A 19332-nucleotide genomic window follows, 5' to 3' on the forward strand; every position below is an offset into this window, starting at 1 on the left:
TGCTCTTAGGAAATTCATTGGAAAAAGCCAAAATTTTAGTGTGAAGGCTCTTAGGGACGGTGACTGAGTTTGGCAGACACTGTTGACACCCCCCCACACACACACACACACATACACACAACCCTGCCCTTTAGTCACTTCAGCGTACATGGTCCAATGTCTATCTGTCAACAGCACCATCTCCCTGCTGCATCAGCCCAGGCTGAGGGCTTTGTTGGCCTGGACAAGGCAGAGCCCTCCTGGACTGGAAGTTAGTTTGCTATTGAATCAAGTTGAAAAGTTAAGCATGGAGGTGAGAGCACAGGCATTGGTTCAGACTGTCTGTGAACCTAACCTTTCATCACTCATTATGGCACCTGGAGCAAGCAATTCAAATTCTGAGAGCCAGTCTCTTCATTTGTAACATGGAAACAATACTAACGCTATGTAGCTCAAAAGACTGTTGTAAGAGTTGACTGAAATCATCACGGAACCTCCTTCAGAGCACCTCTCAAAAACCATGGCTGCTATAGGTAAAAGCATGTAGATACGTTTCCATTGAAATTGAAGTGAAGCACCACATTCACCACATTCTCCAGCAGGTAGGACTGCACACAGGGTGGCTTTACTTTTTATTTTTATTTATTTATTTACTTACTCGTTTATTGGAGTTACTGGTGTTTGAACTCAGAGCCTTGCACATGCTAGGCAGGCAATCTATGGCTAGACTATGCCCTCAGTCTCACATGGTGGTTTTAATTGTGGGTGTGGGGATTCCTGTAACAGGTGGGGAAAGCCCTCCTGATCTTCCCAGGAAGGCTGGGGGCTATGACAGCTGCTTTTACTTTATGGACTACTGCCACCTGGTGGCCATATTTCATACTTGCATGCAAAGATGAACACTGACGGTCAACTGAGCTCATTAGAACAATGTGAGAATTCCATCCTTGACATTATGGGTGAAGGTGCTTCTGTGGCTTTCTCATTCACCTTGGGAAGTTCCTTCCTAAATTTCTCTTTGTAAGCTTCTGGTACCTTGTGATCCTCTATTAGCGAGTTTGGAAATCTACTTGACTTTTCCTAAACAGTTTATCCCTTGGCTGTCTCTATCTCTTTCTCATGTGCAAAAGAACATGCAATTTGTATGTAGAGAGGAAATATGAGGCTATTTGAGTTGAGACTCAAGGTACTGTGCAGCCAGGGTCAGGACCCATTGCCCCAGGTGGGATACCCAATGCTTGCTGCATCTTACAGTCACTATTGGGATAATTTTACTCCAGACCAATAAAAAACTACCTATTATTTTCCTTCTTATCTCAAATTATACAGTCATGGTATTCAAACTGTTATCAACACAAGCTCAGTATGCTCACCATAAGATGGAAGCTAACTAGTCAAGAGGCAAGATGGCAATAGTGAAAAACTTAAATTACAATTAGCTAGATGATTAGAAAATAGCAGGAATTCTTCTCCTTAGGGAGCCATCTTGCTGGGAAGCTGATTTAGGGGTGGTTTATATAGGAGATGGGTGATCACAGACTAGTGGGCGCCTTCTCGCCACAAGGTGGTTTGCGGCCAAATGGTGACATTCAATCTGAGTCACCCGTTCACAAGATGCTTTTTTCAGTTCTGCCAGACTCAAGAACAAAGACCACTATCTCCTAAGAAATGTCGTCATTGATGAGTTTGCCCGCACGAAGTTCCTGACATATTACGCCATGGACAGGCTAGAGGAGGCGGCTGCACGAAGCCCTCTTGCGAATCAGTAAACTCACAGTCACGAAAGAATAAATGACTCCCCTGATTATTGTCACATGAAGTCAAGCAGAGAGTTGGAAAGATCTGGTCCCAGGGCTCAGCTTCAAAACTTATGTTGTTTGAAGACTGGGGGTGTAGCTCAGTGGTAAAGAGCTTTTCTAGCAAGTGCAAGGCCCTGGGTTGGATCCCCAGCACTGCAAAACCTATGCTATTGAATCTTTATGTGAAGTCCACAATTACATTATTGCTATCACTGAAGTTTATAAATCATGAGTTAGTCCCCAGGGTTTTATGCTTGTTTTGCAGTGCTGGGGCTCAAACTATGCATGCTAGGCAAGTTCTCTGACACTCTGAGCTACATCCCAGCCGAGTTTTGAAACTTGAAACTTAAGTGTTATGTGCTCAGACCTACTCACATCTTTTTTTCTTTTTCTTTTTTTGGCGGGACTGGTTTTGAACTCAGGCTTCATACTTATTAGGCAGGTGCTCTACTGCTTGACCCACACCTCCAACCCTTTTCTTCTGGTTATTTTGGAGATAGAGTCTTACTTTTTGCTCAGGCTGCCCTGGACTGTGATCCTCCTATTTTAAGCTTCCCAGGATTGCTGGGATGACGGACTTGTGCCACTACACCCAACATTTGTCTGTTGAAATGGAGGGTCAAACTGTTTTTTGTTTGTTTGTTTCTTTTTGCCAGGGCTGGCCTGAAATTGTGATCCTCCCCATCTCAGCTTCCCATATAGCTTGGGATGACAGTGTGTGTCATGGTGCCCAGCTATTGGCTGTGATGGGGTCTATTTGCCTGGGCTGGCCTGTGATCCTCCCAATCTCAGCCTTCCAAGTAGCTAGGATTATAGGCATGAGCCATCAAGCTTGGCCCTGTTCACTTTTTATGCTCCAGACTGGTGATTCCCAAAGTGAGGCCATAGAGGCAGCAGAAGCTGTATCTTCAGGAAACTGTTTAGAAAATTCTCAGGCTGTTCTCCAGACCTATTGATCTGAAATCCCAGGGAAAGGCCCCATTTGTGTGTAACAAGCCTTCCAGGTAACATGAAACTAAAGTTTGAGAACCAGCACCCTCCAGAAGCATATTGGTATTACAAACTGGAGACCACTGCAGACAGAATGTTCTATAAATGAGTGCACAGAGGAAAAAACCAAAGAGAGGTTTGTGATTTGATTCTAATTGTTCCAAGTCCACCATTTGTGAAGTAAGTTTAGAGAAATCTTCCATCAAGGTTAGTGGACCTGGAGATCCCTGTTCCTGGGCAGAATAACGCACTCTGCACTGTGCAAATGTTCCTCTTTCCCCACAAAAAGCATCTGAACACCTGAGCAACATTCAGAAACTGCCAGTGTGACATCTCCAGGGATTTCCTGAGACCCTAGTCTTTGCTTTGGTGGAAGCTTATATATTTAAAACTTTCTGAATTCTCCGTGCCAATCCCCCATCTGTTCTCTGTGCCCCCCTGCAGCTTGATTCTGAATTGGGTGTGGGTTGTATGTAGAGACGGATGTAGTCATCACCCTCTGCTGGCCTAGAAATCCCGTAATTACCATGAGCAGTGCTCCAAAGAGACTTCATCACCTCACATGTCCCATAATGGTCATCTGTTTGCCACCAACAAGAAATGAAGGAAATGGTGGTAGACACACGCCCCTGCCCTTCCCACCGAGGCTTTGCATGCTGGCTCTCTGCCCAGTAGAGTTGTGTCATTGTTTTGTTAGAGTCTCTTCAGTAAGAATCCTGAAAAGACAACATCTGTCTGGACTGTCCCAGACTCCGTGTCCCATCTACTGCCAGCTCAAGACCCTTGCTTTTCACAGCCTGAGCTCCAACCACCTCTGCTTGCATGCAGAATCTCGGTCCTACGTAACTTGACTCACTCAGTGCTGTGTTAAGTCCCCCAGACCCAGGACCCTGAATTCACAGCCCATCACAGCTCCCCTGCCCCTAGCTCCTGGCAGGCACCCTAGAGAGAGCAAGCTTTCTTCCTTAGTAGGGAGCTGAGACCACATGTTGACATGAGGACTCCTTTTGTTTTCTTTGATATGAGGCTGTAGCCTCCTTGATCCCTTTCCTAAAACTCTTTCTCTGGTTCTTTGATTTCTCTACTGCCTTCACTGCCTTACTTTTTGTGTGGGGGGGGATAATTTACATAGGAAAATGCACCACAATTTCTCACACTTCCATCACCTTACTTGTAGTCACTTCCGGGTCATTTTTGGTAAGGCGATGACTAGGTCATCTTCTCTCACCATCTCCTGGAAGAGATAAGCCCAGAGTTCAGACACAGTTCACTCAAAGGAAGAAAACTCTCTGCTGCTCATACCAAACCCTCACTCTGCCCACAAACTTGGGCTATCAAAACCTTAGCCTTGACTCATGAGAGCACTTTTCTGGAGAATACAGTGCAAAGAGACACTGACAGCTTGCCCAGGCCTCACACACGACAGACCTGCCAGACTTTGCATGTGAAGCTGCCTGCATGTGTTTCTGTGAAAAGGGTGGTGAAGAGGAATGCCCAAGTCAAAATGCCCAGGTTTAAATTCAAGTACAACATGTATGATCTCTAAGGCATTGACAAACTAACCTCTGAGAGCTTCAGTTTCCTCCCATAGAAAGTAGAAATTAGAACAGTTCACTCCAAGGGGTTGTTGCAAGAATACAGTGGTCCCGATGTATTCATGTGTTATTGGTTCCAGGACCCCTGGGGATACCAAAATCTATTGCATTTAAGCTACACACATCCTTTATATCATCCCTAGATTATTTATAATACCTAAAACATTGTGATTGACATGTAAATATTGTTATAATGTACTGTTTAGGGAAGGATGGTGAGAAAGTCTCAAAAAGTACAATTTTTTTCTGAGTATTTTCCATCTGCAGCTGATTGTATCCATGGATGCAAAGCCCACGGATATGGAGGGCCAACTGTACGTCATGTTCATGGAAAGCCTGGGAAATGCCTGCCACAAGTTCTCCACAGATGTTACTCTCGATGGAATTAAATCAGATTTTGAAAGTGGACTGTCACCTCCCTCTCTCTCCCCCCACCTCTCAAATTCAGAACTCTCATCACATAAAGGCTAGAAGATGTCACTTATGACAGGGTACTATGGGATGTCCCCAGATTCAGGAAAATATGGCTAGAAATCGTAGGGAGAAAAAGACTGGAGAGTCACAAGTGGGGAGACAGAGAAAAAAAGAGGAGCTAGAAGGAAGGTACAAGGGCAGGACCAGTGAGTGCCAGGGGCTGGGCTAGAGAAGAAGCTGGAGACTGACAGGGAGTGAGAAGGGAGAGAGGACAGGGTGAAATTGGGGGGAGGAAGCTCTCTGGAGAACCTGTGGTGTCTGCTCCTTAAAGCCGGAAACGCACTGTTCTTTGTGGAGGAGAGCCAAATGAAGATGCTCAGAATGTAATAATAAAGATTAAAGCTGACTGCTCTGTATGAGGCACGGCTTTAGGGTTTGTGTTGTTTGTCCAAAGACTTTGGTTTTGGGTTGACTTACATCAGCAGAGGACACCAGTGCCATTTCTGTGGGTCTTGTCAGAGGCCCCTGGGTCTAGCCAGAGCAGCTGGGCAACACTGAAAATGGGACATTGGGAACAGTCTCTAAGTCTCTACAGTGACACCCTCCCCGTCCCAGTTAGGATTGCTTTCTTTGTTCCTAGTGAGGAAGCAGATGCTGTCGCAGAGGTCAAGGCCAAAGGTGAAGGCATGCCATTCACAATTTGGCCAGTCTTTTGACCCTCCCCTCCAGTCAAACAAGTGGTCATCCTTTATAAAAACACAACACACACACACACATTGGGTTTTAATGAGAAAATAACTGTATACTTGCATTGAATACCTCACAATCACTATAAAACCGAAGCAGGCTGATAACATTTAAGTAGCTAACATACAGAGGAAAGCCAGATACAGAATATAGTTTTCAAACACAGCATCACTGCTTTTTCCCCTCCTCCAATTAAAAAGAAAAAGAAAAAAGTCATTTGGGTAAGCGCAACACAAAATCTAAGTTGGCAGCTCACTGAATGTTTAAAATTCAGGAAATTGATTCTGCAACTAAAACTGGATATATTCACCATCTTTAACACTTAGGCTATTTTTTCAATACATAGTTTAATTAAATCAGTTCTTCAGTTGGAAAAAAAAATGCTTGTCTTTAGAGACAAGAGCCAACACTGTCTTAGTGTTCTTTGTTATGCTTTATATATACGTGTGTGTACCTGTGTGCGTATAGATGCGTGGACTCGGAGCTATATACTGCTTCTATGCCAGTGTCTAGCGTGGGCAGCATGCATGGGTATAAAGAGACAAGGAAATTGCATTGCTTTGTCCAAGTAGAACACAGCCCGGCCTCCTGCCACTGACAGACCCTGTTTCCTTAATTTCTGGATGAGAAAGCCAAGGCATGTCAGTAGTTACAGGCTCCGGAGGTAAGTGAAGGTCTATAAACACTGTAGCATGGAACACTTTCAGGAAGGTTTTAACATCTACAGAATCTAAACATTTGCTATCGTTGAGACTGACAAGCTTCCGTGCTGTCTGAGCGTGGGGATGAGCCTCAGAGGCAAAGTTGGTTACAAGCCTCTTTCTCTCCCTACAGGAGGCAGGCATGATTTTCATCCAGGCATCTGTTCCCAGAAAGTTACAGGGGCTCATATGGGATCCGAGAGCCTAGCACAGTGCGATGTCCAAAGTGGTGGCCTGGTGTTTCTTGAATAAGTAAAAAAAAAACCTCAAGAGCACAGAGAAAAATCTGGCTCACCTAAGGGAAATGTAATTTACATTTTAATAGTACTTTAATGGGATTATGAGTGAGGAGAGCAAGGAAATAAGACAGCAGTCACCAGAAGGCAGTTTAGGGGAATTACTAAAAGTTGGAGATGTAGGGGCCACAGTTAAAACAGCTTTGTGAATTAAAAAAAAACAGCTTTGTGACTAGGGGAGAGTCACAGAAACCGAATTTATTTCCTCTTCTACACAGAGTGTGGCCCCAGATCTAAGTGCCTCTGATTCAATCACTGTAGTCAAAGACTACTTCATCTCTCTCCAAAGGGATTCCTTGGCTTGTGTGGCCTTCTAAGTTTTCCTTTTGGCTGCCAATTCTCTTCTCATCTGTGGCTTTCATGTGAGTACAATGGTCCCTTCCAAAGAGAACAAAACAGGTAAGTCTTCAGGACCATTTCCCCTTGTGAAAAATTGGTGCTTGGAGGGGGGTGGCGGGTGTTAGTCTGTGTCATTTTTATGGTCTTTAGCAGATCCGTAAGTCTGTCCAGAAAACATGAAGTACGTTTTATTTTTTGTGCAACTCATAACACTCTCCTACTCTCCAGCCATCCTAATTGACGCTGTGTCTATGGCCACAGGGTGTTGCTATTGCCTTTGCTCTCATCCACAGGTCTACCTTGGGAACACCCCTCATCACTGGGACCTCAGCCCAGGCATCTGGGACCTCCAGGTAGAAATCTTTAGACAAAGTGGTCCTCCTTCGTGCTCCCATTTTACCTGACAGACTGTCTAATCCAATATTGATGTCACTTTTCTAGGAATGTCTGTCTCCATGCCAACCTCCCTCACTATAATAGGGATTTTTTTTTTCGTTTTGTGACCCCAATAGTTACAATTTTGTTGACTTCCATCTTAAGATTCAGTTGAGGAGAATGAACCATCTAAAGGTGGCACCAACTTCTCAGGTGCATGGCTACTATCTGCAGAATTTGACTTCGAATTATAGGTTCCCTTGGCAGTTTTCATGGAGCCTTGTAAGTTATTACAGAGTTCCACCTTATTACTTTGTGCTCACCAGTTGTCTGTGGATAAACTTCCCCCAGAGTCAACACTAGTCTAATAAAAAAGCAAAGACAACATGTGTAACACTACTACAAATTTTGTGGAACGGCTACTTATTAGAATAACATAGTAGAGTTATGACATAATAGTATGAAAACAAAAAATGAATTTTAGTAAGGTTTGATTTAATTATTGCTTGTTTAGAAAACATAGTCTTAAAACAGAGGAAAAAAATAACAAAAGCTGGTTAGCTTTTTCTCCTTATTGAATATTTTTCTCATCCAGAAATTTAGGGCACCCAATCAGTGAATGCCTTTATCATATTGCTTTAAATGACAGAAAGAGTAAAGCTGGCATCCTTTATAGTATACTAAGCATGAATACAAAGCATGAGAATAAATAGGACACATTCCTAAATGTCAAATTACAAAACTGCTCAAAACCTTGCAATTGTGACTCATGCAAATACCGTGTTAGGTCAATTTAATATTACAAATACTGCATCAGCTCGGTGCCTTTATATCCCTTTTCATAAAAAAGAAATTCTCACTCACTCCCAAAGCTGGCAAACAGCTTTGGAGGAAATAACTGTACACCCATGTGCCATGATCAGTCTTGAATTTCAACACACACACACACCCTTATTGTGAACATACACTCTTTACACAAACACACAAAGGTGTACACACACAAAGCACTCCATCTTTAGGATTTGTAGCTGATTCCAAGCCTGCACTTGAATTTCTAGTCTACATTTATCTCTGTATCATCCTGAAAAACACTGGTTGCTCAGCAAAAATAATCTCTCATTTTCCCACTCTTTCTCCCTCCCTCCCTTTTCCTTTCTCTACCTCCATGACTTCAATGCTTCGCTTCTACAAAATCCAAAACAATTCATCTTTCTTCCTACTACCTCTAAGGCCCACTTTATAGTACAAAATAGTTATAAACACCTTTTTATTTCTGGTCATCTACCTCTCCAAGGCAGAGTTTGCCCTTTTATTTATTTTTTCAATTACTGCCACTCTAAAAATACCCCTACTATCTTGAACCAAGCTGTTCAATGAGTACAGATTTTATTCATGTTTAGATTTTCCCCTATCCCATCATAAAAATAGTTGTTGCTCACTAAATATAGTTTCATATGAAGAAACCTAACTGTGAAAATGTGTCCTCCTAAACAACAGATTGGTCAATAGTATAAGCAGACAAGATCCTAAAGCTAAAATAATCCATTTGCTTTGGCTTTCTCCCCCACCTTCCTCAACCTCCTAGTGTAGAATAGACTGTGTCTGCAACATGAAGAACTATTGTCTTTAAAGTGTGGATTTTATGTATTGCAGTCATTAATTGCTCCCAATTAAAAACAATTAAATGTAACAGAGATTGAATCATAAGTGCCTCTTGGGTGATAATGGATAGAAACTCCATTCACTTTACGGCTGCTGTAAGAAATGGGAGTCAACCCAACATCTCTGAGGCCAAGAGCAAGGGGTAGAAGCTGGTGCCAAGAAATACCCCAGGTCATGTAGACTTACACCAGCCTGGGCCCTACTGTTTTCTGAATGGCCCTGTCACCATTGTTCTTCCTCATCACCCATTAAGGCTGGTCTCAGTTCTGCCCCCAACTACTATGTTGATTTGCTTGTAATATCTTTGTCCTTTTGGATCAATTGTGGACTGATCCAAACCCAGAGGCTTCCTGGAGTCATAATGAAATCCTTTCTCTTCTGACTCCTGGGTCTCAGAGTTTGATGGGTGGACTTCCTTTTTGCTTTATTTTTCATTATTGTGAACTGCAGCTTCTGGTCTACTTAGGATTGCTGAGTTTATATGCACTTTAATAAATAGTCCATTAAAATGCTTTGATTTGATAATTTCTTGGTTTCTTGGTATCCCAAGCACCAAAGAAGTTTCCTGGGCTGAAGGAAGTTTATTCATTGTCCTCTTCCTCCTGGTTGGCGTAGATCCCTGCCTCCCAGCGCAAGGCCAGAGCGCTCTTTCTTCGATTAACCCGTGTGGCCTCAAGGACCTAAAGAGAGAGCGGGAAAAAAATTACACAGCGTTCATGGATGTTAATTATGTACACAAAACTATCTTCCTCTGTGTTTCTTCTCTCCAGTCCCTCCCTCAACAGCATCTACAGGAGAAGGAATAATAAATTATCTGATACTGCTGGGGGTGGGTGATGGGTAGGAGAGAAGTTAGAAAAAAGGGGGGTGGGAAGTGCAGGTTGTTATTCATCTCAAAGTCATAATTCACTTGCTATTTGATCCATAGTTTATAATATAGAGATTTAAATTGTGTGTTCTATTCCGCATTTCAGTTTTGTTTTGTTTTGCTGTGGTGCCAGGGATTACAACCACAGCCTGTGCATGCTAAGCAAGTACTCTACTACCAAGCTAGACCTGCAACTCAGCATCAAGTTTTTAGGTAAAGCAGATGTCCAGTCTACATGCTCCATCCAGTAAAATTTTATGTGATGCTGAAACTGTTCTGTGTCAATGCCATGCCATATGGTAGCCACTGTCCACATGTGACTACTGAGCACTTGAAATAGGGCCTTATGGCTGAAAAACTAAGTATTTCATTGTATCTGATTCTTCACTTAAATTTAAACAGCCCATGTGACTGTTCCATTGGACAGGACAACTACAGATCTTTAGTCTCCTCATAAACAAACATTAGGAAGCAGTGGCTAACTCTGGGCCAGTGTGGATGTACTCTACCCAGCTTTGTGGATCTGCATAAACTTGATCGTGTTTGTATCCCAAGAATCTACTTAGGCATAATTAAACACAAGGAGTCATTAAGTGTGGGAGGGAAGGCTTTATAGTCAATAAAAACCAATCCCAGGATTCTGATGTAACTTCAGGGCCATGTGTACTAATCAATTAAGTGACAACATCAAAGACAAAACAAGCTCATCACCATGGAGTAGGACCTCCTTCTCTCCTGTTCACTAGAATAATCTGTAGACTCCTGAGCCAATCTGGTTCATTTCTAGTTTGGCTAAAATGAGGTCCAGATGATAGGCATTTAAGTGGCCAACCATGAAAAATGGGTAACCAAGTACTCTGCATTAGCTTCATATGGAGAGAATCCAACTTTAAACTTCCATCTTGGAGGCCTGCCCATTTCTCCCAATAGGGAGGGCTGGACCTAACCTGTAGGCTGCAGTCTGTCATGTTTGCTGAATGAATGCGGCATTGTAAAGTACCTAAGCTAAGTCAAGTGTCTTGTTTATTTTATAAGCACACCGTGGTCATTTGATATCCAAGAATAACAAATAAGTCAGAAGAAAGCATGCCTCCAAAGCTGGTATGGTTAAATGGAGGGTTTTTCTGGCCAATGTGTAATTGCACAAAACTGAGAAATGGTGCTGGATTGGCCATGGAAGGTATCAGCTCAAGTTCCAGTTTTCTCTCTTTTTGTGCATCTTGTGTTTCAGGTTTCTCCCTGTATAAAATGGAGACTGCACCTGCCTGCTTTACAGGCTTTCTCAGGAGGCAATGAAGACTCTGAAGTCCAGGCAGGTCTAGGTTTAAATTCTAGGGATTGTGTGACCTTGGAAAAGTCACTTAGCCCTGTGCCTCAGTATGTTCCTGTAATACAGGCATAATAAAAGCTACACCACAGAGCTGGCCTGAAGAATAAACAAAGCAATATATGGAAAGCATCTAGCTTTCAATATATAAGCTGGCCTGAAGAATAAACAAAGCAATATATGGAAAGCATCTAGCTTTCAAGTGCATATAAGTTCTCAAACAACAATAAATATTTCCGGGCTGGTGAAGTGGCTCAAGCAGTAAGAGCACTTGCCTAGCAAGCACGAGGCTCTGAGTTCAAACCTCAGTGCCACCAAAAGAAAAAAAAAATTATTTGTATCACCATGTAAAAAGATGTATAAACTATGAAATGGAATACAAAAGGAACTCTGTTGTATAAAATGGTCATTTGTTTGCCTTTCAGATTTCAGACACAAAACAAAAGGTTTCTACGAAAGCTAAAATAAATCTAAAGTTCTGAAAAAACTGGTCCCCATCCTTTCCAACTGTTCCTTGTCTTGTTATTTAAACCCGATTTTAATGCTCAATCAACTTCAACAAATTTAGCTTGCTCTATTTTTTCAGGAACCTAGGTTAAAATCCATCTATCCATCCATCTTGCAAATATTTATTGAATTTCTACCAAGTGTCAGGCACAGTGCTGCATGCTGAGAATTATGGAGACATTTAGCACAGCTTGGGTTTGAATGTTGACTACTCAAGAGCTCAAATAATTCATTTATACAGAGAGGAGCTCTTAATTTATTCTGTTTAATTTGAATAGCCACTTAACCATGTTCCTGAGTTTCTGATGAAAGCTAATTTCCCTAGTAACACACAGACAAGAAAATAAACGAATCACCACTGAAATAGCTGGAGACTTTGGTATAAAGTGTTCCAGGGGCTATGATTCAGGACTATGTTGGGGTAAAGCCATCCTACAACAGGCTTTGGAGAATTCAAAAGCCAAGCCCTCGGGGAAGGTATGAATGAGCACTTGTTCCACAATCAATTATGTGGAGGCGGATGAGTGTGCCTATAAATCTCTAGCAAACTTAGAGCTCTTAATACTTCCATTATTGCATGTTAATTTTACTTTCTAAAATTTATCCTTTTCTGGACTGAAAGCACATGCCTTTGGGCTATAATTATAGTACATATGTAAGTTACAAGTACTATGAACCAGTTGCTGTTTAAACCCTCAGGACTGTTCTGTGAGAGTCAGGCTATAATTGCTCCCTTTTCACAGACAAAAAGACAAAAGCACAGAGAGATTAAATAACTTGTCCTGCATTGCCCAGTCAGAAGGAGGAAAGATCAAGATTGAACCCAGCACTCTGGGAGTGGAGTTGATGCTCCAGGCCACCAGGCTGCTGTGTGGCTGGAAAGAGTCTGGAGCAATAAACACACTCCATGGAAATGAAGAGGGATAAGCATTAAAAAAATAATAGTAGGACCTGATTTGAGGTTTTGTTGTTTTCACAAATTGATTCAAGTTCAGATGTGGTGAATTCTTTTTTAACAACCCTCTAATGATAATTTCACCTTTCTAATAGAGAATTCAAATCAATTGCTTACTTTGAATGAAATCAATATAGATAATTTTATTTTGGGGATGAGAAACAAAAGGCAATATGTTAAATCATGAGTTAACCCATTTTTATTAAAAATTTATTCTATGTTTTTCTTCCATTGAAGACAGACTGGGCCCAATTCTATCTTCCTTGAATATACTTGACTGGATTTTCCCTGTGCTGAACTTTACTGATCCAAATTAGGATCAGTAAAGAATTAGTGCCTAATTCTCAAACTACTATACCCCAATGAGAACCACAATTAGATAATAAGGAAGGTAAACAGAATGATATTCTCAAAATTCATTTGAAACCTTATGATTGCCAGTAGGTAATAACAGCTCAAATCTATAGTTAAGTATACCTATTTTGCTAAACAGTGATTATGTATTTAAAATACATATCATGCTATAGGTTGGTACAACCAGTATGATGAATAATTTGCATTCTCTAGTGAATGTCACCATGTACACAAGCCCTACACCCAGCTCTACTCCTAGGTAGAGAAATTATCCCATGGGAACAAAAAAGGACTTATATAATAACATCCATTAAGGCTAGGAATGGGGGTTGGGGATTTAGCTCAGAGGAAGAGTGCTTGCCTGGCAAGTGCAAGGCCCTGAGTTCAGTCCCCAGCACCGAAAAAAAAAAAAAAAGGGAAAAATAGAAAAAAAAAAAAAAAAGCAAAACAAAAAAAAAGGGCTAGGAATGTAGCTCACTGGTAAAGCTCTTGCCTAACAAATATGTACAAAGCCCTGGGTTTGATCCCTGGCACCATAAAACAAAATTTAAAAATTCATTGGAGCATTGTTTGTAATGACAGACAACATCATCAGTAACAAAACATGACAACAAAACCTGGGAACAACCTAACCTACACTTCCATCAATAGGAGAGTGAATAGTTACATATTCATTCAGTGTAATACTATACAGCAGACAGAATGTACTAAAGCCACACACAGCAACAGGGACACATCTGAAAACAATACAGAAAGAACACAGCAAGGAACAGAGTATGACTTACCATTTATAGAAAGTTTCAAGACATGCAAAAATGTAAGATTTTGTTTCTTTATATTTGTGGTAGAAAAACATGCATGGAAACGAATACCAAGGTCAAAACAGTCACCTCTCAGAAGATAGAGACAGAGTATGACACACACAAAAAAAGACAGAAAAACAGGAACTGGGAGAAGGAACAAGAGGGCTTGAGTTGTATTTGCAACATTAACTTCTCTTAAAAACTATTAAGCAAATACTATGAAACAGTTAAGAATGGGCAAAGCTGGAGATACACGTTTTATTATCTTATTATGTTATATTATTGGAACTTTTGTGTGTTGGCTCAGGGCATCAGGAACTGTGTTTTGTTGACTGAAATATTCTCGGAACCTAGTAGAGTGTGCCTGGGACCTAGTGGAGCCTCAGTAAATTATTAACTGAGTAAATGAATGATTCTCTCTACAGTTCTGTATATTTGAAAGAATTCCTTCAAAATAAAACTAAAATATTATAGAAATAAGAACATGAATGCCAGGTGCTGGTGGCTCATGCCTGTAATCCTAGCTACAGAGGAGGGAGATCAGGAGGATCGTGGTTCAAAGCCAGCCCGGACAGATAGTTGGTGAGACCCTATCTCAAAAAACCCTTCACAAAAAAGGGGTGGTGGAATGGCTCAAGGTGTAGGCCCTGAGTTCAAGCCCCAGTACTGGAAAAAAACAAAACAAAACAAAACACTATGCTTTCTTATATTGAAAAAGAGAAAAAATTTAAAGAAATAAAAAATTAAAAAGAAAAACATTGTGCTTTCTCACAGTACATGCATTTGTGAAATCCACATAAAAGAAAATTGCAGGGGAAAGGACAGATGGGGGAGACCAATGTTTAACTAAGCTTCTAAAACAAAAACACAGGTTGCAGGATTGGAGGAAGGAACTGGAATGGTCTGCCTTTGGAATAACTCACCCTAAATCTGTGAGTTAGAACACTCTGGATTTGTGTTAAGGTAACAAACGACAGGTCAGAACAAAAGCTCGGTTTGCATGAGCTGCTTTGTTTCTAACCAGACCAGAGTACGTCCTGCTGTGAAAGCCTAAAGATTCTGCAAGAATCCAAACAGTGCATCCATCAGTTGTACCCCGTGGTTCAAATATCTTCCAGATCCATGGGTGGGCGAAATCTTCTCTGATCCGAGCTCACTGCACAGCAAAGCACAGCACAGTGTATCACTGCTAACATGGACTGTGGCGTTTTGACACAGTCCCCCAATTCAGAAAAAAGTCAGCAAGAAATACATATGGAGACAAGCCATTTTTCTTGTCATTCTCATTTCACACAACAGGAAATGGCAAACCACAATAGCATGCACCTGGGTCAAGCATGCATTAAGATCAAGACAAACAAGTTGAAAAGTACCTCGGAAGTCACCTTGCAAGATAGTAACTTAGAGGTGTACTGGTAGAGAGGGAAAAGAGCAGGGTTAGTACATGGCAGAGACACACTCACAGAATACCCCCCAGCTGGGAATGCTACCCATGCCAGGGTGGAAAGGAGGGGAAGTAACTTCAGGAGACCATTACACACCCATGCCAAGATTTTTGCTTCATCTGATATTTATTTATTTAGAAGTCTATATCTCTTGAAGCAAGTAGATATCCCATTATTCATCAATAAAAATATCAGATAAGCCAGACCTTGCTAATTCAAGATGTTGCGTTCATTTTCTGCACATTGAATTAACAAGATCCCTTCCCTTCCGTGAATAACCAGCTGCCCACCAACAAGCTCCTTGATGGCCATTTGGGGTTTGACAGACTTCGTAACCAAATATTTTTTTCTATTCCTATAGGCTTCTTTGAACCTTAAAGCAATCTTGTAGCCTGCTGAACCCTTAAAAGAAGACCCTAGTTGAAGAATCTACTTTGACCAAATAGGGTGATATTATCTGACCCCTGTGCCAGAACTTTGGGGGACTGGATAAGATCTCAAGAGTATGATGGCCCTAGGGTGATCATTTAGGATTAGTATGATGATCTATTAGATCTTCTAGAAGACTAAAAGTCTTTTGCAAGAAAAGCATAGGAAAAAGTATATCTCATTTTCCCCAAGTATGGGAAATGAGACAGCAGGACCAACTCAGGACAACACCCTCTCTAGAACTGTGGTAACAACCTTATGTTTACACTTGAGGCATTTCCTGGTTTGGGCACTAGTAGCCACAGATTAGTTAGGTGGCCTCACACATCTGGGATCATCAACTGCTTCCTATGTGCAGCACTTAAAAATTACAGTTGTGCAGTGATCAGGAGAATGGTTGGAGATGAGGGCCTTGGAGCACCCCTCTCCTTTGCATCAAACCTACAGTGTGAGTGAGAACCCAAGAGAGAGCAGGTTAATACAAAGCATGGCCGATTGTGGCTGACTTCCTGTAGGGCCTGGGGAGGGAAAGGCATTGAGGCAGATGGGCTTCCTTCATCTGCTCAGAGGGACCCGACACAAGTGTCAATCCACGTCCTCATCTGGAGGGCAACGTAAGCTAGGAATACTTAAGAGAAGCAGTAACTGCCATTCCTCAGGCTGGCATAGACCAAGCAACGAATGAGGCTTTCATTTCACAACAGGTAAGGGTGGTTGGAAGACCTCATGGTAACAAAGTGTTGAAAGAGACCAAAAACAGGAAAAAACCTGCTGAGAACAGATCCTGTGCTAGAAGTGAAGATGGGGCTGAGCACCCAAGAGGCTGTGATTGGCACTCCAGCCAGCTCCCCACAACTGAGAAAGGAGAAGCAATCCACTGATAGGTTCAAGGGCATCGTTGACTCAAGGATCCATTAACTTTACCTTTTGAGGTTCAGTCAGGTTGGGGGAACTAATGGCCAGAAGAATACCATTTGCCTAAATACAGTCATGCAGTTCAGAACAGACTGATGAATCAGAGTTTCCTAAAGGGCTTCCCTGGTGCCTGAAGGAAAACAATCCAAACAGCTCACTATCTGTGCCCTCTAGTCCACATATCTTCCAGATCTAGAGTGAGCAAAATCTTCTCCAATTCCGCCTTCGAGACAATTCTTTTGCAAGGTATCAAGAAGCCCTTTAGGGGCTAGGCGTGGTGGTTCATGCCTGTAATCTCAGGTATGCAAAAGGGAACAGATGGGAGGATTGCAGTGCAGGCTGGCCCCAGGCAAAAGTGCAAAACTGTATCTGAAAAATAAAACTAAAGCAAAAAGCACTGAGGATATGGCTTAAGTAGTAAAATGCTTGCTTAGTAATAAGCACAAGGCCCTGAGTTCAAACCCCAGTACTGTCAAAAACCAAACCAAACAAACAAAAAAGCACTTAGAAGAAGAAGCCCTTTAGGAAACTAACTCATAAGTACATTAAGAGCTCCATGACTGACCAAAGATACCATCAGACTCAGATAAGGGCACATTTCCACATAAAATAACACTTCCAGCCAAGAGAAATTCACTGTGAGGAGCAGGCTTGCTTTATCTGGGTGTGCAGTGCGCATTCAGCACCAGGCCAAAGGGACAAATGGCACTGAAGCCCAGTCCCCTGCAGAGCTGCCCCTCACAGAAGAAAAGGTGCCTCTTTCTAATTCATACAAAGGATCTGGAGAGGCTGGTAAATAACCTTGTGTATGGGGTGAGGCTAGCACCCCTCCTTTCTCAGAAATTAGCCAAGGACTCCATTTAATAAGCAGGTCTTCACTGAAGCCTCCAGCATAGAGACACCCATTAGTGACAACACAGAACGAGGAAGCCAGTCCTGGTGGCTGAAGACTTGGACCACTGCAGGAGGCAATGCTCAATCAAATTCTGAGTGGTACCACATATGGCCATTTGAGATAACTTTTTAGAGAAATGGAGTTTTTCCTGTTTCTTGTCATTGATCTTTTTGCCAACTGCAAAATAAGAAGAACATCTACAGATGACTTAAGTATCACTGATCCAGAGACTTCTGGGTAGATATTTGAAGAGACTTCACAGTTTCATTTTCCATCTTCTGTCATTAGCTGAACCCTAAATAACCATCTTGTCTCTAGCAGGACAGAAGGACTGCTCAAGAGCATGACACAGTCCACCAACCCCACCTTCCTAGCTGGGATTCCATGAGTCAGGAGCTTCCTGGCCTGGCAATGATTTTCATGACAAAGAAAAACTGAGGGAGAGCAGGACCCTGAGCTAGGGATAGCAAGCCAAGAGAACCATTGGTACTCTGATGGCTGGGGGAGGGTGGGGGAATGGGTGGACACTGAACCTGTTTTGATGGCAAGGACCAGTTTTTCTTAGTTCTGTTGGCAGAGTTTCTCAGCATGGCTTCCCCAGGTTCTTCCTCTTTCTCCTGTCATCCTCATGACTACCACTGTGCCCAACGTGCCACATTATCCATACGTCCCAGTTACTTGTCATCTGGTTTTAAGTCTGCCTTATTTTTGGGAAGCACAGCCAATAAGAATTCTTTTTGTTCAACTCACAAAGCACTTGCTACTTTCTATGAGCAAGCACATGCTTGAGTTGTGATCGTGGGGGAAAATCCAAAATATTCTCAAATGGGGTTTCTAATGTCTGAACGGGCATATAAAAATGGTGCTGAGAAGCTTACTGAAGAAGTTCTGGCAGGTGAGGTACTGGGGGTGATGCTGCGTGGCATGAGCCATGTGAAGCTCTTAGAGGGTGGAGAAACTAAGAAACCACACTTCAGCCACAGAATAGTGTATGTGAATGGAGCCAGGAGGCAGAATTACTTCACTTTCAACAACATCACCTTTAGTTTCTAGGGATAGAGAAGCCAGTTATACAACTAGTCCCCAAGCAATTTATCTGCTCTCTGTTATTATCCTTGTTTAAGAGACAATTAAAGAAAAACAGAGATGGGACTCAACACATCTGTCAATGAGTAACAGATACAACAGAAAAGATGTCTTAACTGAGAAGAGCTACAAGTTGGTCTTGAATTTGAATGTGGCTGATGATCATATAATTGCTCTAGAAGCAATCTGGATTTTGAGCTTTGGGTCTCTTAAAAGAGCAGATAGCAGATTGATAGATTTTGTCCTGTTCCTAAGAATTTTCAATGATAAACTCCATTCTATATTGTAATGTCCAGTAACAGTTCTAAACTCTTGGCCTTGAATCCAAGACTGGAGATAGTAAGTTTGTTCAGTTAGCAGCTTTCTCCCTTATCCAAAATGTTTATTTACTTGGGCAAAATAAGAGACAGGAGGCTGTCTCTTCACTGAGTAAGTGAGGGCAATCAATACATTAAAATGCTGGTGCTAAGTAGCTTCATTAATGCAAAGGGGATTCCCAACTTCGCTGGCATTGGTTAGGTGGTGGCTGGAGTGTCATATTGTGCCTGAAGGAGGTAGCCCACCTCTGCCTATGTCATGACTAGGAGCTCACTCTTCCCTTCTGTGTACAGTATTTTTTTTTTATATCTTAACAGCTGTACTCCGATGCAAAAACCAAGAGATACAAGAGTGTGCTTGGAAAACATTTGCATGGGTCACTGCTAAGTGGGTCTACTTATTTTTTCCAACTCATGCTACTCAACTAACTTCCATAGCATCACTGGGAAAAAAAGAAACAATACACTTATAGCACTACACTCCAAAAAGGCCATAGGCAGCCCAAAATACCTAAAAGCAAACTCCACACTAAA

At 41.9% G+C, this 19332-nt stretch overlaps 1 protein-coding gene across 9 annotated transcripts in view; it reads right to left on the reverse strand.

The window, feature by feature from the left end:
* Window positions 1-5543: 5543 nt before the first annotated feature.
* The window catches only part of Palm2akap2 (PALM2 and AKAP2 fusion), a 457408-nt gene continuing 443619 nt past the window's right edge, over window positions 5544-19332 (reverse strand). For 7 of the 9 annotated variants that reach the window (XM_074051285.1, XM_020173903.2, XM_074051286.1 and 4 more), the window contains 2 exons: window positions 15085-15123; window positions 5544-9577 (listed from right to left, as the gene is read on the reverse strand). In XM_074051285.1, the coding sequence (XP_073907386.1) occupies window positions 9479-9577; window positions 15085-15123 (138 nt within the window). In that variant the 3' untranslated portion in view covers window positions 5544-9478. The remainder of the gene's footprint in view (window positions 9578-15084; window positions 15124-19332) is intronic. The other 2 variants (XM_074051288.1, XM_074051287.1) reach the window with 1 other exon arrangement.

This window comes from Castor canadensis, chromosome 13 (genome assembly GCF_047511655.1).
Source record: "Castor canadensis chromosome 13, mCasCan1.hap1v2, whole genome shotgun sequence".
Lineage (NCBI taxonomy): Eukaryota > Metazoa > Chordata > Mammalia > Rodentia > Castoridae > Castor > Castor canadensis.